The sequence below is a fragment of the Arachis hypogaea genome, chromosome 9 (genome assembly GCF_003086295.3).
Source record: "Arachis hypogaea cultivar Tifrunner chromosome 9, arahy.Tifrunner.gnm2.J5K5, whole genome shotgun sequence".
NCBI classification, from domain to species: domain Eukaryota; kingdom Viridiplantae; phylum Streptophyta; class Magnoliopsida; order Fabales; family Fabaceae; genus Arachis; species Arachis hypogaea.
This window is the reverse complement of record NC_092044.1, coordinates 12,653,317-12,681,279: the sequence shown is the minus strand read 5'-3', so window position 1 is coordinate 12,681,279 and position 27,963 is coordinate 12,653,317. Positions and strand designations below refer to the sequence as shown.

General features: G+C 33.7%; 1 protein-coding gene across 2 annotated transcripts; it reads left to right on the top strand.

Moving 5' to 3' along the window:
* The first annotated feature begins 20,018 nt into the window (after positions 1-20,018).
* On the top strand, positions 20,019-25,452 carry LOC112710421 (uncharacterized). 2 transcript variants are annotated; one of them, XM_025762622.2, is made up of 5 exons: positions 20,019-20,416; positions 22,041-22,627; positions 23,184-23,270; positions 25,002-25,138; positions 25,241-25,452. In XM_025762622.2, exons 1-5 carry the CDS (start codon positions 20,156-20,158, stop codon positions 25,243-25,245), a joined length of 1,077 nt encoding a protein of 358 aa, XP_025618407.1. In that variant the 5' UTR covers positions 20,019-20,155; the 3' UTR covers positions 25,246-25,452. The 2 variants fall into 2 exon arrangements, with proteins under 2 accessions (XP_025618407.1, XP_025618406.1); XM_025762621.3 differs by having other exon boundaries at positions 25,002-25,452.
* Positions 25,453-27,963: the final 2,511 nt, after the last annotated feature.

Genomic DNA, 27,963 nt, shown 5'->3' with positions numbered 1-27,963 from the left:
TTTGGTCACATGACGACCAATATCTCTGAGTGCATTAATGTTGTTATGAAGGGTTCCCGCAATTTGCCAATCACGACTCTTGTTAAGTCAAGTTATTTTCGTTTGGGTGAACTTTTTGCAAGGAAAGGTTCCAAGGCACTGGCCCAACTTCAGGTCGGTGTTGAATTTTCACAGACATTGATGAAGGCCATAGAATTCAACTTGAAGCACGTGAACACTATGAATGTTTACCAGTTTGATCGATCGAGGACAAACTTCACGGTTGAAGAGTTAGCGGCAGTTCCCGGATCCAGGCAACAGAATTATCAGGTGCTGCTTGATGAGCGCAAGTGTGATTGTGGGTAATTTCAGATACTTCATATTCCTTGTCATCACGTGCTTGCAGCTTGCTCTCATGCAAGACTTTATTGGAAGCGATTTGTTCACTTTATGTACCGCATGGAGTTGGTCTTCAATGTTTACAGATCAGAGTTTCGACCGATAAGACACGAGGATGTCTGGCCATCGTATGACGATCCACGAATCCGTCCCAACCCTCAGACGATGATAAACCATTATTTTATGGTTTATATTGTGTTTAATTGTGTGGTTTTATCATGATCCTTACCCACTTATTCATTAATTTAGCATGCATTTATATTTCCTTCCTGAAATTATTACATGATTGAAAACTGCTTCCTAGAGACTTTTAATTATGCATTTTAATTCTCCTTTATTCCATTCGATGCCGTAATCTGTGTGTTAAGTGTTTCAGGCTTTATAGGGCATGAATGAGTTGGAGATTGGAAAGGAAGCTAGCAAAAATGGAAGGAACACGAGAAATTGAGGAGATAACCAGCGAGAAGTGACGCGGCCGCATGGCTCACGCGTTCGCGCGAAAGAGGAGAAATCGCAGTGACGCGGTCGCATGACTCACGCAACTGCGCGGATTGGAAAAGCACAAGTGATGCGGAAGCGTGGACGACGCGAACGCGTGGCAGGGAAAACGCGAATGACACGTCCGCATGGATGACGCGATCGCGTGACGTGCGCGATCTGCATAATCTGCAGAATTCGCTGGGGGCCATTTTGGACCCTTTTTTGACCCATTTTTCGGCCCAGAACAGTAGACTAGAGCCAGAGAACCTGCAAAAACCAGAACAACAATTCATTCTACACAGTTTTAGTTTTAGATCTAGTTTTTACTCCTCCTCTAGGTTTTTCTCTCTACACATTCATAGTTCTTAGGATTTTATTTTTCTACCACTTTTTGCATTGGGATACTGAGAAGAGTCATTACCTCATCAAGACTTCGTCATTCTAGTTTGTTTTCTTTACTTGGCTTTACTCTTCCATGTCCTTTGCTTTGTTTAATTTTACCATTGGAATATTTTTAGGATTATTTAATACAAGAATTACTTTTATTTTTAATTGATTATTTTGATTTTTATTTACAATGTCTTTAATTCCTTTTCATATGTTATGAATTTTACATTCACAATGAGCGAGTAGTTCCCTAACTTGATGGGGAGTTGATTGAAAGGAACCCTCGAGTTGGAAAGCTTAAAAGAAAGATTGTAATTGGGTTTATTGTTGGATTGCCCTCTAGTCACTAACACCAATCCCTTTTTATTAAGTGGGTTGCAACTTGTGAACGAACGTAGCATTCCAACTTGTTTGACTTTCCCTTACCTAGTAAGAGATAACTAAACAGGATAACCTTTAATTATCAATTAATCTAGAGAGTAATCCAACAATAATGGGGCTTCCAACTAATCAACTCCCAGTCAAGACTTTTATTTACATTATTCAAATTCTCCAATTTAATTTCCTTTTTACTCAACTCAAACATTTTTGAAAACATCTGATTAATAAAATAGCACACTTTTCTGCAACTCGTTAGGAGACGACCTGGGATTCATACTCCCAGTAATTTAATTTTAAATTTCTGTGACACCTTTCTAAATTGATAAGTGGATTTCTGGTGAGTTAAGAACTATACTTGCAACGTATATATTTTAATAATTTTTAATTCACCAATTTCTGCCCGCATCAGACGATGAGAGTGAAGAGAAGCCGGCCCGTGAGCTCCAAGATTCGTAACAACATGGATGACGTTGAGCATAACGGGTAGAAGCGGTGCGGATTGTATTACCAAAGCAGGCACACGCGGAGGACTTGCACCGCTCTTGGTGATGGAGGGGCATCTTCTAGTCGACGATAGTTATAGTTATTTTAAATAAATTATTGTATGCATGAACTATAATGTTATATGTCATTAAATAAATTATTTGTATGCATGAACTACAATGTTATAAGTCATTAAAATAGTTGTCTGTCGCCGTGATATATAACGCATTGATACATAACGCAGTGATATATAATATTATACATAACTACTGTTTTCTTCATAAATAATCTATAAACGAGATGCTACTAACCCCGCCCTCGCCTCCCACCACGTGGGCCAGCATGTCATCCGTGGGGCCTAGGATCGAGACACCCACCTGTCCCACAAGCAGGTGGTCTGACATCTCGCTGACCATGACCAAGTGGAAGGACCAGGCCAGGCGCTGGAGTACTCATCTGATCCCTCATCGTCGTATAATCCCCAGTGGAGGATGACCCGCTAGAATGATCAGTATCGAGGTGGCATGGCAAGTATGCAGACTGAGGTGGTGTAGTGTGCATCTGTGAGAATGGTTGGGTCTGCTGTGGCTTCGTCAACATATCTCCAAATTCGTCCTCACCTCCCTGTAGGTGCCCGTCATCCAGTTCGACACCATCAACGTGACATCAATCATGTCCTGCTTATCCAGTATGGGCTGGTACTTGGGCTGGGGTCCGAGATCAGATGGGCTGAAAGGTATCTAAAATTGGGTGCCGATGTCAAAATGAATGCTCGCTTCTTGTCGTGACCCCTGATGACTGGTTCTGGCCTCCGAATGATGTGACCTAGGCAGTCTCAAAGACAATAGTCACCAGGAACGGGTCCTGACACAGATCCCACCGTCTGGCCTGCATCCTCGGCACCGTGAGCCGGCGTGCTGACAGGGTCTCTCTCGCGGGGAACCTCGTCGGGACCTTGCCTCCCCCGCCCTCTGCCGCATCTACCTCTCCCCTGGCTTCCCCCGCCCCTACCTCTCCCTCCTCTGGCAGCTAGCCTGAGCTCCGGCAAGTGACCATCATCTAGCTAATGCAAGTCTGGAGCAAGCGGATGATGTATGGGCAGGTCCTCTGGCACCACCCTAGCAGCGACTAAGTGCTGGTCACCCAGACCGAATAACTCTGTGTGTGCCCACTGTAGGTACCATGTCATATACGGGAGGGACGGACGCAGGTCTATATAATGATATATCAGCAGACGATGGTCTGCCCGAGCATCCCACATCTCATGCCAGCCACTAAGCAGCTGCGGGAACCACTTGTCACAACCGAATGTCCCATCCAACCTGTGCATGTCGTTAATGTTTAGTGGCCTAGTCGGAATGTGCTGCAGGACACCGAATTGACGTACTACCTGGTCCACCTGATGCCACTCGACGATAGCGAAGCAAAGCAGTGAACATACAACCGCCGCCGAGGCATCCGCCTCTGCTATCGCCGGTGGAACAAGCCCAACCAGTTACGGGTCAGCATATGGGGTCCAGTAAACCTGTTCACAAAACACAGATGTCCGACGAAATTCAAATAATCATATGCAACAGGTACAAAAGTAAACTAAACATTAATTTCTAAAAACTAAACATTAATCACTTACATCTAGCATCCCAATCTTGTACAGCGTACACTTGTACTGCCTCAGCCTGTTCTCACCTGTGGCATTGTCCGACCGATACTGAACCCACCTACACAACCAACAACAATAATATTTTATCCTTTGTTATTAATAAACAACTTAATAATGATATGAATAACTTTGGTAAGTGTTTATAATACCTCTCGACCAGGGGAAAGCGACGAGCATCAAAGTCATCGGGCCGTACTAATGAAATACGGTGGTAGGCCCAAGAAAGCATCAAGCTAACGCATCCTCCCAAGTTATGCTAACCATACTCTGTGGCCCGACACATCTTGCGGTACAGCCATGCCAGCCATAGTAGCTAGAATCTCGATTTAACTCTTAAAATCTTTCGATATTACGATTTTAAATTAGTTTATCGATTTTACGAAATTTGTACTAAGTCTGACGATTTTACGATTTAAATCTTGTTAAGATTTTACGTTTTACGTTTTTTATTTACTTTTTCGATTTTACGTAAAATCTCAATTTTTTCTACCTTGATGCCAGCACACCCAAACCCCACGATAACCAGCCACACATATCAAGGTCCTCCAACAGGGGAAGCCACCTGATATGCACCCGAGAGTCAGATGTATCGGGAAAGAGGATACTCCCTATCAACTGCATGATGTATCCTCTCGTGTACCTCATCAAGCACTCCTCTGTGGCTTCCTGCTCCAGCTCTCCACAAACTGTATTATGGAACCAAGTGAGCTTCACAGTCCACTTTGTCTGTGACTGTCTGTTCTCTGGGCTGAAAACAACACCCAGAATCTGCTCACATAACTCCTCAATGGTCCGTCCCTGATGGTGCTGCTCCCATCTACCTATGCATCCACTCACAGGATCACTGTCAATCTTGAGTTCCAACTGATAGGCCACGTCCTGCAGGGTGATAGTCATCTCCCCGCACGGTAAACGAAATGTATGGGACTCAGGCCTCCACCTCTCTATCAACGCCGAGACAAGTGACCAATCGTGCTCGAATTTGACCATATAGGCCACGTACTCAAACCTGGCTCATCTCAGATATGGCCTAATATGCTCCGGCAGCCGTGTCATCAGATTCTGTCTGGTGCGCAAGATCCGATATGCCTAGCAAATGGAAAAAAATTAATAAAAAAGGTACTGTGAAGAAATATAATAGCAAGTTCACATTTTATTCAATACAATAAAATAAAAAAGGTTAAAAAATCATACCACTCAATCATGCCTCCCAACAATGTGCTTAGCGTGATCCAATCTATACATCTCATGCTCATAACTCAATAACTGCTGCTCCATCGAAACACAATCTAGTATAATAAAATCACAAACTAGGTTATTAAAAAATAAACTAAATGAAAAATAGCTTATAACCCTACTAATTTGAAGTTTACCCTATTTAACTGACGTCGTCATGTAACTAATTAATTTATAACTAACTCAACTCTAAATTTTATTGTTCATGTTTCTTTCTTATCTAAGTTAACCTAATTAATTATTCCACTAATTACCTTTTAATTCACAATGCAAGCTGATAACTATGACTAAATTAACTAATAATATACTTTCTTATATTCATTAACATGTTTATAGACAATAATCAGTAACTATACTAAAAAATGGTAACATAAAATAATTTACCTAACATAACAACACTTAAAAGTACATCTAACTAACTAACATGTAAATAGTAAATCTGTTATTCTAACCAACAAACAATCTATACCTAACAATTTTATCTAACATATAAATAGTAAACCAAATAATTCTAATTAAGATAAAAAAAATAGACTATTATTTACTAACCTGGAACTGAGAAAATTACCCACACTAAACTTTACAAATGTCAAAAAGACAAAAAAGAGTAATAGAGAAAATTTGGATTGGAAAATAGAAGAAGAAAGGGACAAAATAAAAATGGTCCCACGAGCTTAAATAGTGTGGTGAACTTATCATAGAGTTCGCCGGAGGGTGCGACGAACTTGCTCTTATTCCAAAAAAAAAAAATCGTATCCTTGAAAATAAAGCTGAAAAATCTTTTCTGGAGAAATAATTAATTATTTTATTTTATATACGAAAAAAATCCTATATATATATATATATGAATCATTTATATTTTATTGAGATAATAATATTGGTGGATATTAATACTAGAGTCTTCTATTTATACTTCTTTATTTTATATTTATTTTCTTTTCATTATTTATTTATTTTACAACACGTTATTAGCACGAGACTTTGATCAAATTTTAGGAAGACTCGTGTAATAAATTTTTCTTATGTCAAAACTCTCTCATATTGAATTTAATGCTTTTAATATATCTGGAAATAACTACTTATCATAAATATTAGATGCCGAAATTCATCTTAATTCAATGGATCTTGGCAATACCATTAAGGCTGAAAATAATGCATCCCAAAATGATAAAGCCAAAGTTATGATCTTTCTTCGTCATCATCTTGACGAAGAATTGAAAAATAAATATCTCACACTAAAAAATTGTGCATATCTGTGGAAGAACTTTGAAGAAAGGTATAATCATAAAAAAACAGTGATATTTCCTCAAACCCAATATGAGTGGACACGCTTGCGTCTATAGGATTTTAAACCCATAAATGAATACAATTCAACAATGTTCCGAATTATCTTACGAATGAAATTATGGAAAAAAAATTGATAATGACATGTTAGAGAAAATTTTCTCGATCTTCCATATCTTGAATGTGTTTCTACAGCAGCAGTATCAAGAAAACGAATTTAAAAAATATTCTGAGCTAATGTCTTGCTTTCTTGTTGCTGAACGTAACAATGAATTACTCTTAAAAAATCATGAAGCGCGCTCAGCTGGCGCCACCCCATTTCCTGAAGCAAATACGGTAGATTATAACCACCGAAGAGGTAAATGACAAGGTTTTGGTAACAAGAAAAATTGTGGAAAGAAGAAAAATTATGTTCACAAGAAAGGATATCATTAGAAGTGGGATAAAGAAAGAAGTAATGGGTAAAATAAATCAACAGAGGATAAATATTTCTGTTGTGGTAGAAAGGGTCATTGGTCACGTACCTGTCGTATCCCAAGGCACTTAGTTAATCTTTATCAAGCACTTTTGAAAAAGGATGTCAAAGGAAATGAGACAAATTTTGTTTCAAATGATGTTGCTAAAAATTACACAACTCATTATAAAATATCTGATTTCTTTGAGGATCCTGGAAGAAATATTAGCCATTTGATCAATGATAGAAAAGTTTAATATTTTGGTTCGTTAAGTATTTATATAAATAAATAATGTAAAAAATTTTTGTTAAGTTTTATTCCCAATGTATTTGAATTTTAAGTATGACGTATATAAATAATATTTAATAAAATATTTATATTTATGAATTTCAAAATCACTAAATGTGTCAAGTTCTGAAATAATAACAATAGTAATAATAATAATATTTTAGTATATGACACTATTTTTATGTACATTGCTTTTTAGAAAAACAATTCCAATCAAGAATACAATTTTATTCTGCATGTACTGCTACTTATTTTATTATTATTTGTCTTTGAAAAAAAGGGTAAGGATATATAATGAAGATGTTTGTCTTGCGGATAGTACAAGTTCGCATACCATTCTCAAAAGTAATATATATTTTACTCATCTTGTACCAAAAAAAGAATATGTTAATATTAGGGTTAAGTATTTTTTTTGTCCTTCACGTCTGAGGTCAAAATCAAAATCGTCTCAGACCTTTTTTTGTTATTAAAACCATCCTCAATATTATAAAATGTTATAAAATCGTCCTTTTCTACTTCAATTTTAATTTTTTTTTATCAAATTACCCTTAATAATTAATAAAAATAATATTAAAAACAAAAACAAAACAACCCCCCAAACCCACCCCCCAGGTATCTCTTAACTTTCTTCCCTCTCCAACCATTCCTCCATCCCCTTTCAGAGACTCATTATTAGCTGAAGATGACCACTTTCCCTCCTCCATGGCCGGATAATCCATTTTCCGATCACTATTCTCAACTGCCGGTGCAGCGGCCTGCCTCACCCTTGCAGGGGACTGATTTGTTCCTCTTAGATTGGCTCTGACCCACGACAGATCTAGTTGCTCCATTGTCGGTTCGGGTTGCCGGAGACCTAGAACGCCAGCTGGAATTCTCACCGACGTCACGACGGCGAGTTTGATTCCTCGATAATACATTCTCCATTTGGTCCCTGCTCTGAACAAGCCTCACCGACGCACCATCACCACTTGCTTCTTCTTCTTCTTCAATTATGGCTCCAATGCAAATTAGGGTTCCCAATTTCTCTTCAATCTTGAACAACAATGGTGGATTCAACGCTGTTCATCATCCACAACAGCAAGAACATTGGGATTATGCTTCTTCAACTTCTTCTTCTTCTAATTTTTATTCAATCTTGAATAATAACGTTGGATTCAGTGCGGTTCATCATCCACAACAGCAAGCACATTGGGATTATTGGACCAATAATGAAATTGCTAGTAGTAACAATCTTAATTCTTTAGGATCATGCGATTTTGGGAACAATGCTATAATTGATTCTACTAATGGTAATGCTATCATGTTGTTGTTCTCTGTATGGAAGGTTTTGGGTTTGTGGGGTTGTTGGGGTTGGAATTTGGAGAAGGTTGGTGGTGGGTTCCATTTGGGTGTCTCTGAGAGGACTTCTTTGGGGTTGGGGGGTTCCGAAGAGGGATAGGAGGAAGGGGATGGGGATGGGAGAAAGTGAAGAGATACCGATGGGGGGGTGTTAGGGGAGAGGGTAATTTGTTTTTGTTTTTAATATTGTTTTTATTAATTATTAAGTGTAATTTGGTAAAACAATTAAAATTGAAGTAGAAAATGATGATTTTATAACGTTTTATAACGTTGAGGATGATTTTAATAACAAAAAAGGTCAGTGACGATTTTGATTTTGGCCTCAGACTTTAGGGACGAAAAATGGTACTTAACCCTTAATATTAGTATTAGATCAAACAATGTGATAGATGGCTCCGGAAGAGCCATAATTTTGTTTCTCAGAGGAATAAAATTCATAATAAATAATACACTATTGTTTACCAAGTCTCTAAGAAACTTGCTGAGTTTTAAAGATATTCGCTGAAGTGAATATCATATTGAAATAATGAATGAGGAAAATCATGAGTACTTATGTATCACAACTCATGATTCAAATAAAAATGTTATATTAGAAAAGTTGTCCTCACTTTCTTCTGGGTTATATTATACTAAAATTAGTACAATTATATCACATGCCATTGTAAACTAGAAGTTTACTAACCCAAATGAATTTATAATTTGGCATGATCAATTGGGGCATCTTAGAACAACCATGATGTGGAGAATTATTGAAAATTCCCATGGACATTCACTAAAAAACTAAAAAATTCTTAAATCTAGTGAATTTTGTTGTGTTGCATGTTCTCGAGAAAAACTAATTTTAAGGTCATCACCAGTAAAAATTGGATTTGAGACTCCTGGATTCCTAGAAATGATTCAAGATGATATTTGTGGACTTATTCATCTATCACATGGATCTTTTAGATATTTTATGATCCTAATGGACACATCTTCGAGATGGTCACATGTGTGCCTATTGTCTTCGCGCAATCTGGCGTTTGCGATATTACTTGCTCAAATTGTTCGATTAAAAGCACATTTTCTAAAATTTCAATCAAAGCAATTTGTCCTAATAATGCTAGTGAATTCACTTTCCAAGTCTTTGATACTTATTGTATGGCTAACAGAATAAGCGTTGAATATCCAGTAGCTCATGTTCATACACAAAATGGATTAGTAAAATCACTTATTAAACACCTCCAATTAATTGCTAAACCCTTACTTATGAGAACGAATCTCCCAACCTCTATTTGGGGCATGCCATTTTACATGTTGCAGCACTTATTCAATTGAGGCTAATAAGTTACTATCAATTATCTCCTATGTAATTAGCTTTTGGCTAGCAGCCAAATTTTTTCCATTTGAGGATATTTTGGTATGCGATAAATGTTCTAATTGTCCCACCTTCTCGTACCAAAATAGGAACTCAAAGAAAATTAGGAATTTATGTGGGATATGATTCTCCCTTTATAGTGAAGTATCTTGAGATACAAATAGTAGATCTGTTTAAAACTTGATTTGCAGATTGTCATTTTAATGAATCAAATTTTTCAATATTAGGGGGAGATAATAAGCTTTTTGAAAAAGAACTTAATTGAAATGCATCATTCTTGATGTATTTAGATCTTCGATCAGAGCAATGTGAACTAAAAGTTCAAAAGATTATACACTTGCAAAGAATAGCAAATGAATTGCCTGATGCATTTTCTGATATGAAAATGATTACTAAATCTTATATACCAGCTGAAAATGTTCTAATTTGAATTGATATCCCAGTCGGACAAATGGCCACCAAAATAAATTCATGTCAGAAGCATGGTAGGCTTATCGGTACCAAAGACAAAAATTCTCAAATAAAAGAGGTAAATACTATTTATGTTGAAAAGGATAAAGACATAGTAAAGACATCTGCAGTTGTCCAAAATTCTGATATAGTTTTAACGCAAAAAGATGTTCAGATACCTAAAAATACTAAAAATTGTGAAAATGATATCTCAATAAATTAGGTCTTTACATGAGAAAAATAGAACCGAAAGAAATAATTGTCAATGAAATATTTTTATATCATGTGGCATTACAAATCATGCATGAAAGTAAGGTTCTTGATCCAAGACCAGTCGAAGAATGTCGACAAAAGAATGAATGGCCGAAATGGGAAGAAGCTGTGAAGGCTGAGTTAGACTCACTTACAAAACGTGAAGTATTTGGACCTGTAGTATGTACACCAGAAGATGTAAAACCTGTTGGATACAGATAGGTATTTGTGAGAAAATGAAATGAGAAAAAGGAAGTTATAGGCTACAAAGCTCGACCTGTGGCACAAGGTTTTTCACAAATGAAGTTATGAAGAAACATAGTCTCCTGTAGTAGATGCAATAACTTTGCGTTATTTGATCAGTTTATCTGCATACCATAAACTATATATGCATCTAATGAATGTGGTAACGACCTATTTATACGGATAATTAAATTGTGATATCTATATGAAAGTCCCTAAAGGATTAAAGATATCTAAATCATCCAATGAATATTCGCAGAAGTTATACTCAATAAAATTGCAAAGATCTTTATATGGTCTAAAGCAATATAGACAAATGTGGTATAATTATTTTACTGAGTATTTGGCCAAAAACGGATTTAAAAATGATGATATATGCACATGTGGTCTCACAAAGAAATCTGCATTTGGATTCATTATAATTGCTATGTATGTTGATGATTTAAATACTATTGGAACCACTGAAGAGATTCTAATAATTATAAAAGCTCTAAAAGAAGAGTTTGAAATGAAAGATCTTGAAAAGACTAAATTTTGTCTTAGCCTGCAGATCGAGCATACAAAAAATGATAAATTTATTCATCAAACAACATACACAGAAAAAGATCTTGAACAGATTTTATATGGATAAATAACATCCATTAAGTACCCAATGATTGTAAGATCTTTGGACGTGGGAAAAGATCAATTCCGTCATAAAGAAGAAAATGAAGATGTCTTTGGTCCTGAAGTACCATATCTTAGTGCCATTGGAGCGCTAATGTACCTTGCTAATAATACATGACCTGACATATCATTTGTTGTGAATTTACTAGCAAGGTATAATTTCTCTCCAATTAGAAGAAATTAGAATGGAATCAAACAAATCTTTCGATATCTTCATGGAACAGTTGATGTGGGGATGTTTTATTCATATGAATCCAAGTCACAATTAGTTGGCTATGCAGATACAAGATACTTGTCTGATCCACACAAAGAAAGATTTCAAACAGGATACCTATTCACATATGGTGATACAGCTATATCATGGAGGTCTACAAAACAAACGATAACGGTAACATCTTCTAATCATGCTGAAATACTCGCGATACATGAGGCAAGTCGCGAGTGTTTTTGGCTCAAGAGTTTAATTCAATATATTCTGTCATTATGTATATTGATTGACCATAAAATAGTTCCAATAGTTTTATTTGAAGATAATACAGCATGCATTGCTCAACGTAAAGGTGGATACATCAAAGGTGATAGAACAAAGCATATTTTTCCTAAATTCATCTTTACTCATGACCTTCAAAATCAAGGAACTATTGATATCCAACATATACGCTCAAGCGAAAATCTGGCAGATTTATTTAAAAAGTTACTTCCAAAATCCTCCTTTGAAAGATTGATACATCAGATTGGGATGCACCGATTCTGAGATATTAAATGATGTCGACAAGAGAGGGAAGCTGTACTCTTTTTTCCTTGATCAGATTTTTGTCCCTGATGGGTTTTTCTTGACAAGATTTTTAATGAGGCAGTCCTCATCACAAAGGATATTGTACTCTTTTTCCTTCACTAAAGTTTTTTCCTATTAAATTTTTTTAATAAGGTTTTAATGAGGCATATTCATAATGGTCATCCAAGTGAGAATGTTACAATATGGATGACCATCAATCATTCCTCCAATTAAAATCACTTGGACGATACAAATATTTAATGATAGACGGTGCCATCTTTCCAAAGCTTGAAAAAATTAAACTTACATAAGTATAAATAAGAGGCATAGTCAGAGACAATATACACATAGCAACAACATCAAAAACACACACACACATATCATCTATATTTTGTTGAAATAATAATATTGGTGGATATTAATACTTATTCATACTTTTTTGTTTTATATTTATTTTCTCTTTTTTATGTATTTATTTTACAACATGAGTCAAATAAAACTCATTTCTTTAGACTTATGAATTTGTGAGTAAAGTCAGAATATAATTTAAACTCATATATCAAATAATTAAAGTTCAAATTTTAGTAATTTTTTTGAAAGCTTAATTGTATAATCTTAACAGTTTATTAATAAAGTAAAAATTTAAATTAATAAAATATAAATTAAGCAAAAGCAATATTAACAAGAGTAATATCTATTAAACTAATGATGATAATTATTATCTAATAATACTTATAATATGAACAAAATACGAACTTGTATTATAATAAAAAAGTTTTGTTTTTCCAAAGTTAAGAGTGAAACTCGAACCCGAGATCTCTAGGTGGGGATGGGGAGACTAGCCATTTGAATTATAACTGGTTGACAAATATTTTTATCATAATTTTTTTTCAAAGTTAGGAGTGAAACTCGAACCCAAAATTTCTAGGTGGAGATGAAAAGACTATGCCATTTGAATTATAGCTCGTTAGCTATTATAATACAGAAGCTTGAAAGAAATACAAAGATGATTATCAGATTGTAATTTGTGAAATAGTAAGAGAAAAAGAGATTGAACAATGATAAGAGAGAAACTAAAAGAGCGTTATATTTTTTGTATATTAGATACAAATAGTGTAGTGCTTTTATACATAAACCAAAGAGGAGATATTAGCTACACTTAGTGAGAAAGATACTAATCTAACTAACTTGTAACAAATTTCTAAAGATATTAATCTAGCTAATTTCCTGTAACAAACTCTCATCCTTGATCTTTAGCTATTAGTCCTTCAACATGCTGAAAATATAAAGACTGCAACGAAAGTTTTAGATATTACAGAATATGAGAAATTGTGTGTATAAAAGTAGATGCCTTAACACCCTCTTCCATTTCCTTATTTATAGGGGATTATCCCTTTTATTACAATAGCTATTTTACAATTTTATCCTTAGTTTTTGCAAATCTACATGCTCTTTTCGTGGATGATTCAGGAGCTGTGACTTTCTGTGGGTTGATTCAGGGATTCTGTCCTGATTTTGATAGCTTCTATTTTTTTAATTCTATTATAGTTTCTTCTTCTTGCCGGCAATTTTGCCGGCCTTATATTTCCAGCAACCTATATGTTATAAAAATATTCAGGTTTTGAAGCTAGCTTACAGTAATAGGTTATGATATAATAATGTCATTTATATCTTTACCTACTAAAAGTCCTCTTGTTCATAATAGGTGGATTGAGACAACTCAATTTTGACTGGTTGAACATCACTAGCTGCTTCAGCAATAGGTGTTGCATCAATAGGTAGCACATTTTCTCCTTCAGCTTCTTGGTTGGTTCCATAAGAGACAGCAGCACATGTTTGATCGGCTGGTGAATCACTCTCCCCTTCTCCCTTTTTGTTTTTTTGCAGTAGCCTCAGCCGCCGCAGTAGCAGTAGCAGCTGCAGCAACTGCATTAGTCAATCTCTTCTTTTTGCAACCTCTCTCTTGGTGTGACCTTTATCACTACAGTAACTGCAAGTAAATTTTTCAAGCCGCCTTTTCAAATGAGTGTTATCGTTTTTTTTTTAGTGTCAAGCCTCGATTTCTTTTCACCTCCATATTTTTATATCAAAATCCATTCTTCTTTTCATCTTCAATTTTTCTAGTGGCTTCTTAACCTTTGGTGCACGTGGCTTATTGAACTCTGAAACCTCCCACAGAGGTTGTCCAAGTATTGAATTTATGTAATGGTTATATGTTACTTTTTATGCATCTATAGTCATCAATGGATGACAAAAATCTTCCGGTGGCTTGTTCATAATTTACTTATTCTCTCAGTATCTAGAATTGGCATGTACATAATTTTTTTTTCTCAAATCAACAACATGATTTTGTGGGATATCTATGAATCTCAAATTTTTCATATCCATCATCTCCTATTCATATAGGGTGATAGTTCTTATATTTCTTCCTCACTTTTTTCAACCAACTTTTGATAACTGGTGGTAGTTTTCCAACATGATTGTTCAATTTTATTTTGTTCCTTGCGATGGTTCTCATGACAAACATTCGGAGCTCCTCCAAAAGAGTAATGATAGGCTTTGTTGTTGCTTCCTTAATCTTGGAGTTGAACATCTCACATGCATTGTTGCATATGTTGTCCAACTTTAGCTTATGACTAAATTGGCACTTAGTCCATAACTCTCTTGGTCACTTGTTTAGATATGCCCAAGCATCCTCGCTGATGCTTTGATCTTGTCCATGGTGTCCCTAAACTCTTGAAATGTGGTAGCCCAAACACATTCCCATAGTAAATCCCTTAATTCCAGATTTTTTAGTTCTTATTGAAGTTTGTCTATGGATGCCAAACACAAAATTGGTGATACACGTTAGGCATCACCTCTTTTAATGCAGAAATCAAACCCTGCCATAAAAATCATTATCATAATCTCATATGCATAAGACTTTCCATTATAGTCCCTAATTAATATCATCGATTCCCATAACAATTCCTCACTTTTAGTAGGATTTTTCATGAAAGTCCTTCACATTTTGGACAATTATGTACATAACAGTCTCCTAAATTTTTAAAATTGTGCATCAAGTTAGTCCATGTTAACATAGACAACAACAACACAAGAATCATATAGACAATTTCTAACCTAAGAACAACAACAACAACAATACATTTTTAGATATAGACCAAAGCTATAAGTATTTCAATATAACTATTTCAATTTTTTTCCTCCCAATAATTATGTCCTTTGAATTCTAATTATCTTATAGATGACATGACATGACGCAAAAATAGATTTATTCATCCATTTTGATATTAATTTGGTCAAACTAAATAAGTGATGATACTAACTAAATAATTCAATGTACCTTAAAACTTATTTGTTAGAAAAGAAAGCCTTCCTTCTAATATAATTATTGTGCAAGGACAAATGAAGGTTAAAAAATTAAGTACAAAAATAACTCATAGTTAAGAGTGAGAGAAACTAGTGAAAACTATTGTTATCAAAGTTTAAGAGAATAAAAATTTTCATATTATACCTGATACATAGATAATCCAATTGAAAACTAGTGTTATCAATATAAATAATAGTACATAACAGTCCTAACTTGCAACAATAACAATACAAAATATAACAATTATCATTGCAGCAAGTATATTCTCCATCATAAATAATAATGAAGACAAACATTGAAATTCTTGTTGAAAAAACTTATGTAAAAATTATAGTACATAACACTCCTAACTTGGCAACAATAATAACATAAAATATGAAAATTATCCCTGCAGCAAGTATATAAAAAAATATTAAAGTATATTCAGCAAGTGTTACAATAATGAGCACAAACATTAAAGTTTTTGTTGAAAAAATTTATGTAAATGTTACCTTCTTCATGTCGGATATGAAGCACCATTCTTTGTCCTTGTAGTATTCTAAGTCTTGGTGAAGCAACTCGAGGATCCATTTCCAATTATCTTTATTTTCTACATCATCAACTGCCCAGGCTATGATATATATATGATGATTGGCATCCTGTCTAACCGCGGATAGAATTTGGCCACCAAATTGAGTCTTGAAGAAGGCACCATCCAACCTAATCAACGACCAACATCTAGTTATAAACACATCCCTACAGCCACTTAAACATTTATACATTTTATCAAATATCACGGTCTCATCTGGTTGAGGAATGGTTAAAATATGAACAGTTGATCCAGGATTTGCTTTTAGCAATGTCAAACCATAATCTTGCACCATCATGTACTGCTTCTTTTCATTACCATACACAATACTTCTCGCATCACACAATGCCCTAGAGATTGAATTCTTATTCAAAGTAATATCAAATCTTCTCTTGAAATATGTCATCACCTCACAATACTTGAAATTTGCGGTACTTTCTAACCCTTTTTCACCTACTTACTATACACCCAATTACGGTTGGCATCCTTATTTTTGTCTTTTCTAGGACAAGTGTGATCACTGTTGAATGTCTTTATCTGCCAACAAATATTCTCGTTGTCTCTTGAGGCATACGTCAGCCATGGACATTCCTTTATTCTATACACAACCTTCACTCTTTTACTATCATTGTTTGTCAACTTGATCCTCCTTCTTTCTTGAATTGTGTATTTTCTAATAGCCTCTTTGAACTTTCATTTGGAGGTGAATTTTATACCAACCTCCAGCACTAACTCTCCAAACCTACCATCCTCTCTAAACAATGGATAATCATCATCTGAGTCAATATCTATTCGCTCCTCATTAGAGTTTAAAGGGTCTTTATCTCTTTAGAATGCCACGAATTAGCCCTATCAGAATTAACACTAAGATCAAGTCCAAATTCTGCACCATCACTCGCATTACCAATAAAACCAATGTCAACTTCTCCATCCGAGACATTCTCCACTAGTCCATCATCTTCAATAACAATCTTCTCTTTAAGTTTTACAAATGTAGAGGCAAGGACATGTTTATACTTAAGAAAATCCCTTCCACTTTTGATAACTATAAACCCTTCATCTAAAAATGAATAGCTACTCTCCAAACCTGGCCTATATAGTTCATCTTTTGCGCTCTTATAAGTGTTAGAAGAATCATCATCATTAACTGAGGCTTGATTAACATGCGCTATTCTTCTCTTGAAAGCAGACCTTGTGCATGACTTTCTGGCTTGAGTGGGTTTGTTGGGATTTGTGGTCTTTTTGGGGTTGGTGAATTTAGTGGACTTTGTTGGGTTAGTGGACTTGGTGAAAATTTTTGGATTAGTGGGGTTGGTGAATTTTTTTAAGAATGTGGCTTTGGTGGATTTAGTTGGGTTAGTGGGCTTGGTGATCTTGGTAGGCTTGGTGATCATGGAAGGTATAAAGAACTTGGTGGTTGGACTTATTAGAGATATTGGTAGGCTTGGATGGTTGTGCTTTAAGTATAGAAACAATGTTGGTAGTAGTAGGGATAGATGTTGGAGCTACACTTAGTCCAGGATTGGAGTTAGACTTTTGTTTATTTAGCTTAGAATTTGAAAGGGAAGCATTAAGTGAAGTGGGTTTAGAATTAGAAAGTGGAGTCTTATTTGGTCCCTGCCTAACATCTTCTTCATCATCTAAGTAGACAACACTAGTATTACCTTCTAATATCTCAGGAATTGAAGCGCCATGTTCATAATACACGTCAACCAACTCTTTGGTTTTCTGATCTTGGTAACACATTTCCATGAATTTATTATCAGTGTCTAGGTTCCTTAGACCGATTTATAGGCTCCTCCTAGGAATAAGCCACTGGCATTTCTGTATCTCGTTGTAACTAAATTTTTTGTGGTAGTTCCTCACATAAAATATGTCCAAAGTATCCATGTCAATATCACTCAGGCAAGCCATGTTATTTGGAGAATAAACTAGTTTGTCGTCTTTATTTTTCTAGAAACTACTCCCATGATGTATCATAATATCAATCAATTCAGTCATCTACACAATCACAAAAGAGAGCATATAACCTTAGAATAAAATTATACATCATTAGCATCATGAATCAAAGACAAATATCATACATTATATACTACTTTTTGCATACTTCAAAGATAAAAACCAAAATTCAAAAATTAGTTTAAAATTGTATAGCCCTTTTTTCATCAACATCATCTCCTATTTCATTCATAAAAAATAGAGCATCCTCAATACCCCTGTTTAATATAGAAGCAATCAAAGAAATTCTAGAAAAATATTAGTAAGAAAGCATAATAATTTTTCATTGACAAGAACACTAGCACTATAAAGCACAGTGATACATGTATTTTAAAAATAAATTGAAAAAAAATTAAAACCATTAAACTTCAGTATTAACAATTACCTTGGCTAAGAACGAGAGGAGAGCAACCTCCTTCTTCTGAAATACTATAATTTTCACTCTAACCTAGCCGTGCATTAGTTCAACCGAAGTGACGAAGGATTTCAATAACCTTTCACTGGCGCCATTGCTCAGAGATGAAAAAGAATAGTGGAGGTAGAGAAGAAGAAGAATACTTTATTTTGGGTCAAAATCGTTTCTTCTCCCTTCGTATATAAAGCGACGACGTTTCTAACGTCAAAGGATAAACGATGTCGTTTACTCATTATCCAACATGGTAGGGAGGTTGCCATCTCAGCATTCCGTTTATCTAGTCATTGTCGAAAAGGGTCGAGGGACCACATTAGTACCCGGACTTGAATATAGATGACCATTATATGTAATTTTAAATTTCGGATACCAAAATGGGTAATCGCGTGATTTTTTTCCGGGACCAAAATGAAATTTAGTCTTGATCCTAAACTTGTATGTGAGTTTTAATTTAGTCCCTAAAATTTTCAATGTACAAACATTAACGAATGCCTTCATAGACACTCGAATGTCAAGTTAGCAGATCTCATTGACCTTTGTAGACGGTCGAATGTCAAGTTAGCTGATCTCATTGAAACTTTACTTAACAAAACAAGTGACACGACGCTGTTTTTTTACTATTTAAATGCCAAAATCAAAATTACATCATTTTACAGGTTTTAGCGTGACACCTTTATATTAGCGTTTCATTAGCACTTTTGTACTGAAAATGATATGAGGAACTAATTTGAGACACAATTACAAAATGGGAGCCACTCAAATAAAGACGTCTAAAATATCTTTTTTTTAAAGATATTTTCTAATAATTAAAAGTTAACACATATAATCAATTAAATTGTATTATTTTTGTCAAAATTAGACCAGACAATTTGACAAAAAAAATAGTGAATCAAATCTTGAATTGGTCTAAATTAATTTTTTTTATAGAAAATGACTATATTATAGAAAATAATTAAAATACTCCTATCATATATATATATATATATATATATATATATATAAAATTTGGAGGCTCGATAGAGATGCAAGTTTAATGTCAAATTGAATGTTAACTCGAATAATAGGCTCCTTCCAAAATTAAAATTAGAGTAAAGTAACAATGATGTTCCTGAAGATTTCGATTTTGGACAAATTAGTCCCTAAAAAAAGTATCAATTTAATCCTCTACAATAGCAAAGGGTGAACACATGATGTCTTTTTATCAATTCATCAACTAAAACCTAATGGTGATGCTTATATGTATTGTTAATTATTCTAACATGTCTATCTATAAAAGATAGTCATGTAGATAACAACTTTTGAAATGAAAATTTATTTATTTTGATAGAATTATGATAAATAGAAAACAGTTGATAAAAGATATATAAAAACTTAAAAAATAATAAATGCTTCACTATTTAAAACGACATCATTTTTCTACTCATGTGATAGTAATAAGACATGCACTACTCTAAATAACAAAATATATAAACAATTCAATTTTATTTTACACTATTTATTTAACGAAGGACATACATATCTCTCATTTACTATTTTAGAGGATCTAATCGGTACTTTTTTAATCGTCACTTTACGCTTAAGCTCCATATTTATTTGACTGAGATGAGCCAAACACGAGAGGATGATACTGCCACAGTAATGGCACACCCAAATGGTTCCCAGTAACCCATTTTTTCTTCCAAACCCACCCTTTTTTCATGCATCACTCGAATCCAAGAATGGGGGTAACTGTTGGGTTGAAGGTGTTGTCTCTAGTAGCCATAGCCTCCCTCCTTGTGTTCGAGGAGTGGGTCTCCACACCCGCATGCAACTTGGTTGACCCCTTTGAAGATCCCAAATTTGAAGACGACCCTGAAAACTTGAAGGTCATGCTTGTCGCTGACCTTCTCTTGTTGGGCTCTGAGTCTGGTTATTTAAGCGTCTTTTTCAGGGACTACTACATATCCAAGTTCTTTAGGGTACTTCCTTAACTCGCCTTGTAGTTCAATGATAGTAGCTGCTTCAATTAGGTTTTGCTACTAACCTTGTGTTGGGTTTAAATGTGTTTTTTGTTTTGCGCACCAGGTGTTTGTTAAAATGTTCTGATGTGTTTTTTTATTGAATGACTTCTCACTTTCTCTTGTGCGTTTAACTTATTGGTAATTATTATGTAAGCTGCTATGTTCTGATTTTACTCACATCATAATATTAAGGGAAATGGTACTTGAGCAGTTGAGCAGCACACCGACAGTGGGGTGTTCCTATGGTGAAAAATAAGTTTTTGCGTGTTAAGAGTATGGGTTGATGTTTATATGTTATGGACGAATAATAAATACTTAGGATATTTTACAATTTTGACAAGGTGTCAATAGGTGATATGATTGGAGTGGAAGGTTCTACTACCATTATATGCCTATATGGTACTATAAGCACCTTTTGAGAATGATATAAGGACAATAAAAGAACTTCTTAGCAATTTAGTACTTTTCTTTACTTTTTCTAGCTTTTGCATTTCTTTAGAATTAGCTAATTTTGATTCATTAGAATTGGGCCAAAATTTAAGGGTGGTGGAGGTGGATGTCGGCATGAGCTATGATATGACATTATGTGTGTACAAAAATCATTTCTCAAGTATTAGACTCCTAACTTGTCTTCTAAAGATTCATGTTAGTCTTCCCTGAAGAAGTTTCATTTAATATTGGCGAGGCAAAAGAATGAAGAATGTTTTCTTTGTTTGAATAATTAATGTTTGATAATAAATTTATGTTCAAGGTTTACTCTTGCATTTTCTACTAGTTTCTGGATAAGATAACTGTTATGAAGTATGAACTCAGCTTCAACAGAGAAATTTTTGAGAGTAGGTGTATACACTTAGGCTGCAAAAGCAGCCTTGTGCTTTTGTTAAATAGAAACCTATTTTTCAATGTTTATTTTTATTTTATTCTAAATGAGGCAGATAAGTAGGAACCTAATCACTAGGTTACAAAATATAGATATTGAGATAGTAGTGTCGGAAAAAATATATTCATAGTTCCCACTATTCCCATATTTTGGATGGACAAAAAGTACAAAGAACATCTGTCCTGAGGTAGAGACATCTTGCCTGTCTCCCCTCCCAGACAGGTTTTTGTCTCTCAATGTCTCTATACTTTTATGCTGGAACTGTCTCCAACACTGCCTATGAGACTCCTACTCTCTCTATTATGTGTTTATGTAAAGTAATTGTAGTTTCAACAATGCTGCGATACACAAAAATTTAAACCCCGTCATCTTATATTTATGCAATTTTCACTATCTGATCACATACACTCTTTATCTCCTTAGGCTTTCTAAGGAACATATATTTTTGTAATATGTAACCAGTAGAGAAATTCCCTGCCTTCCTTGTTTGCGTATTATACTTCAGTGATGCTTGATTAATGTGGCTTCTTGTTTATAGTCTTGTAATTGATAAATTTTACTAGTATGCAAGAGTTTGTGCTGCCAAGCATGCTGCTGAGATTGGAATTCCGGGTTACCTCATTGTTGAATTTGAACATTGACATCCACATATTAGTTTCATTTATCCAACCAGTTTAATTTAAAAATGCAACATCTGGCCAGAAATCTTTTGAAAGTTTGAAGCCTGATTTGCTTCTTGTCTTGGGAGATGTATCTGCAAAAGGTTCTGAGTTGACAAGAAGCAAATGGACGTCAGTGCTTCAGCAGTTTTACCAAATTTTGGGCCCCTTTGTCGATCTTCCATTCCATGCTGTTCTTGGTGATAGGGATATTGGAGACTGCAGTGATCTTGATCTCAACAAAGTTAACTGGATTTCTAGCAAATTACCAGGATTGGATCCTTCTGGCTGTGGTGCATTTGAAATTAATAATATCAGTTTTGTGACACTGAATGCTGTGGCCTTACTCTGTGGTAACAATAGTTTACGGTTTGGTATTGAAAAGGTAATAGAGAGGGAAAGTCTAGAATTTCTCAATGAAACAGGAGGAATAAATGATTCTATCAACACTACAGATGCCAACTATAACTTCATGTGGAGGGTTCACTCCATGCCATCTGGATCAGGACCTGTAATTCTACTCCATTTTCCTTTGAAACAAACAGGAAACCAGCGCCAAGGTGGCATTGATACTTTAAAGAGATCACCTATCTCTTTAATTGAGGGGTTAAATGAGGTCTCAAAACCCAGGTTAGTGGATAACTGGATATCCTTCATATAAATGATATACTGCACCTTTTTTTTTCTTATCATAAAATATGCTACGGTTCAGAAAAGGTCATGTCATCTGTCATCATGTTCTTGCTTTCTTATGTAGTAGCTAGGATGATCATATAGTTTCGGATCATCTGGTCTATTCATATGTTCATTTCTTTCAGGTTAATATGCATTTTGGCCCAAAGAATTTTGATTTAATAAATTTATCTCAAATATGTTGGACTAATATGTTAAAGCCCGATTCATTTAAGTATCAATTTGTATGTTAAATTGTTAACTCATCTTTTAATTCTGCATGTGATTTCAATTTTCATTCTTGCTCTTTTTTTTTTGAATGAAAGCTCTCATAAGAAATTGAGTTTTATAGTACTCTAGAAAGTTAGGAGATTCATGCACACAGTCAGTAGTTAACTAGTTATGTATTTGTTTAAATAATAACATATATTTTGTAGTTTGAAGGCAATATTCAACACATTCTTTCAGAATTCATGCTGAGACTTTCTATTTCACTTTGTTCTGGTTGTATCAGGGAGCATATTGGAGCTGGTCTGTACAAATTACGTCATACCCTTCCGCAAAATGCTTCTGAGTACATTTTACGAGCTCTGAAGCCAAGGTAATCAATGTTGCTCTGAGGTTTTTACTTCCAGATATTTTTTGTGTTCATATAATAAATACACACATGATATCTCTTATTTTTTCTATCAAAGTTGCAACAAACTTGCAATTCATCTTGTCATAAGTTTGCTCTCCATTACTATTTCAGTATTTTGCTTAGTTATTTTTCTGGAACTAAATACTGCTGGAAAAATTATATAGTTTCTCTTTGCTGGTATAAAAAAGAGGTTATTGCTAGGATTTGAGACTTGATATTGATATGAGCCCTGAGCTGTTGAAAATTGAAAGATTTGGTATCCATGATGTTGTATAGTGCAAACTGTTAGGTGCCACTCATCCTCTGCCTCAAACGGACATTTTTCCTATCCGATTTCTTCCCTGTCTCTCAAATGGTTTTTATTTTTTTTACTGCACATGGAGAAAACCTAAGGACCAATGAGAACAAACAAAAACTGAGCAATTACTTGATTCTTAGCGAGCCAAATATCAGCAATTGATCATTCATCCACTCCATTGATGGGAGGTCTTTTCCAAGGAGCAAGTCTCAAAATTCTTATAAACACTGAGGTTTGAACTTAGGGTTTCAATAATCATTCTTGTTACCCTCCTATAGGATGAAAATAACCTCTCACAAATGGTTGTACCAACCTGGATTATATTAAGTCTAACCACATGCATATGTTGTGAACATTTGGGGCAAAGGAAGATTGAAGAAGAGAAGATTGGTGGAGAAGTCGAGGAGGTACAAAAATGATTATTTACATTAGGGGTGAACAGAATGAGAGAGATAAGCGTATTATTATCTACTTTTAAATATTACGTGGTCCTTTTCTCTAAACCCCATATTCTCAAGACAGAGTTCCATGCTCCCTAGAGGCCAATTGCAACCCACAAAGCTTATCTATGCAGGCTATGCAGAATGATCTTTTCGGTGAAGCCTGTGATGCATCTGGCATCTGCTATTCTCACCCTGATTTTCCCTCAGTTACCCCTCTAATATTATTGACTATTGAGTTCTTTTTAGTAAGACTTCATTTGAATAGTGGGTATTGAATATGAACTACTTGCATGGTTGTGTATTAGTATATAATTTTAGTTCTATCCTATTATTATACAGGATAATTCTTTTCTGGATAAAAGAAAAATTTCATTAAGGTAAGAAGGATAATACAAGATAGTTTTTCATTCTCTATAAACAACAGATTTATCTATAAAGCATAGCTTTTCATTCTCTCAATATGGTTGAGAGGGAAAGTCCTCTTCATAGATCATAAGCTTTACACCAAATAGATGCCAAATGTCAAATTGTATTGCACAAAACTTGCTTGTCAAAAGATTTGTCATTTAAACTGCAAGCATTATGCTCCAAGCAAATAATCCCAACAACCATGGCATATACTGCAGTGCCATAACAAGCATCATCAATAGGAGCCGATCTAAAGTTTCAGGACACACCCAGCATTCAATAAAAATACCAAACAAATCGTTATCCAGGATAATAATCTGGTTTACTGGGAGTTTGTTGCAATGTGAATTCTGAAAGCCAATTCAGTTTGTATCCTTATATTGAATGTTTAGAAATTTTGAATATCTCTACGTGGTTTGGTTTAACTTTTCCTCAAGTAATAGTGGGATGCTGCTCAAATATTGAACTTCCTTATTTTTCTAGTTGATGCCCTATAGTTTCTTAATGATAATATAGTAATGAGATCCCTTGACATGTCTGCAGGATTATTTTCAGTGCTCACAGCCATTCATTTTCTGACCATGTTCATTTCGACCAAACTAGAGAGATTACAGTTCCGGCAATGTCATGGAATGCAAGAGATGATCCTGGATTTGTGTTTGCCACATTTCAGAAGACAGGTAGAGCAATCAGCATCAGCTATTGTTCTCTCGCTAGAGAATCTCATATTCTTCTTGTCTATATCTCTATAATGGTTTTGTTTTGCTTCTTTTGTTTAAAAGGATAGTAGGAACTATTATGCAAACCACAGAAAGAGCATATCATAGAAAGACACCACAGGCAAACAAAAAAAAGGGGGAGAAAAGAGTGTAGGGTTTGTCTAGATACACATTTTTTCATCATTATTGATTGTATCAATTTGACAATTTTGAAGTCCAAAATTTTTGCTACAGGCAACTAATCCAGCTTTGAGGATTCATCCTTCATTAATTAAGGCTCCGTTTGGATTGTGCTTTGGGACAAATATAGAGACAAAGAAATAGAGATGGAAAATTTAAAGACAGAAATGGGAACAAAATTGTTTTTGTATCTTGGTTGCTAAAATCATAGATACAAATATAGAAAAAAAAAAGAGTAATTTTTATCCATCTTTCTCTTACATTAAACAAATCTCAACTTTCTGCCACCACTCCTACTCACTAGAGATCATAGTTATCAGAACCGAACCGGTAATCGAATCGGTCAGATTATTGGATCACTGGGTTATTGATTCAACTGGTGGGTCACTGGTTGAACCGGTCAACCCGGTATTAAATAATTATATAAAATTTAATTATTTTTTATTATAACTTTATAAGTACTTTTATTTTGTTTTTATAAAAATAATTATTATTTTTAAATTTTAATACTTTATTAATTAGTTTATATTTATTTTATTATTATGTTATTATAGGTAAAAACTCACATACAATTATTTTCATGTGAAGTTGATATTTAAGAATCGTTAGATGATTTGACAAGTTTGACTAAATATCATCTAATGATTTTCAACTATTAACTTCATATGAAAACAACTGTATGTGAGTCTTTACCTATTATTATATAATTTATTAAAAAAATAATATTAATAAATATCATATAATCATGAAAAGAAAAAATAAATTATGATTAATAAAAAATTTTATTTATCTTCTTTTTAATTTGTATATATTTAATAAAATTTATAGTTAAATAAAATATAATTGATTTAAAAATAAGTGATTTTATAATGAAAATAAATTGAATATAAATAAAATAAAAAAATGCTATATGTAATGGTGCATTCTATGATGTAGAAATAAAATTGTTTTTACATGTGTAGAAGGACATGTGTCAATGTATTAGTAGTTAACGCTGATGGTTCTTAGATGGGGAAGAATTAATTAAAGTATACAATTGTTGATTCCTTGGACCCACAAAAAGAAAGAGAGTGTGACAATATATCTGTAACATAGAGACAACTTATTAGGTTTTTTTATTTTAATAAATTGAATAAATATTTTATTTATTAAAATAAATAATTTTAAAATTATTACTATGTAGACGAGATATATGTATTTGTAAATATAAAAATATATTTTATACGATCTTAACCGTACTACTTCCATCTACTGACGTTTTTTATTAGAATTTACACTAAATCAATTCAAATAATGATAAGGTGGGATTCGAACCCCTAACACTTGTTTAACCAAACTAGTGAGCTAATAATTAGTTAGTTAAAACCGTCTATTTCTTCTGTTATTTTGAAACTGTCCATCTTTTCTATTATTTGAAACTGCTTATCTTTCTTATTATTTGAAATATTCTATTTTTAAGAGTTTGATTTAATTTAAATTATTAATATTTTTAAAAATTATATTTTTATATTTACAAATACACATATCTGTTTACACTGTAAACGAGATAATTTTTATGTATCTCGTTTACAGTAAGGAGATATATGAAAATTGAAAAAATACACATATCTCGATAGTGTAAAATTATCTCGTTTATGGTATAAACAAGATAAGAGATTAGAATTAAGACCATTATTTATTAACAATAAATCAAATAATATGTGGGAATTTTTTGTTATAATAAATTAAATAAATGTTTTATTTTTTGAAATAAATAATTTTAAAAATTATTAGAAAAATACGTCAGCATCTCTTATCTTATTTATACCGTAAACGAGATAATTTTACCCGTATCAAGATATGCGTATTTTTTCAATTTTCATATATCTCCTTACTGTAAACGAAATACATAAAAAATTATCTCGTTTATAGTGTAAACGAGATATGTGTATTTGTAAATATAAAAATATAATTTTTAAAAATAATAAAAAATATTAATAATTTAAATTAAATCAAACTATTAAAAATAGAATATTTCAAATAATAAGAAAGATACGCAGTTTCAAATAATAAAAAAGATGAGCAGTTTCAAAATAACAAAAGAAATAGGCGGTTTTAACTAACTAATTAATGAATTTGGTCTAGTGGTTAGCTCACTAATTTGCTTAAGTAAGTGTTGAGGATTCGAATCCCGCCTTGTTATTATTTGAATTGATTTAGTGTAAATTCTAATAAAAAACGTCAGTAGATGGAAGTAATACGGTTAAGATCGTCCACCTTCCATATTATTTAAAATGTTCTAATTTTAAGAGTTTGGTCTAATTTAAATTATTAATATTTTTTATTATTTTTATAAAATATATTTTTTATTATTTTTATAAAATATATTTTATATTTACAAATACATATATCTCGTCTATATGGTAATAATTTTAAGTTATCCCTATGTCATAAATACACTGTCACACACTCTCTTTTTGTGGGTTCAAAAAATCAATAATTGTATACTTTAATTAATTTTTCTCCATCCAAGAACCATCAACGTAAACTACTAATATATTGACACATGTCTTTCTATATATGCAGAAATAATTTCATTTCTACATCATAAAATGCACGTATGTATT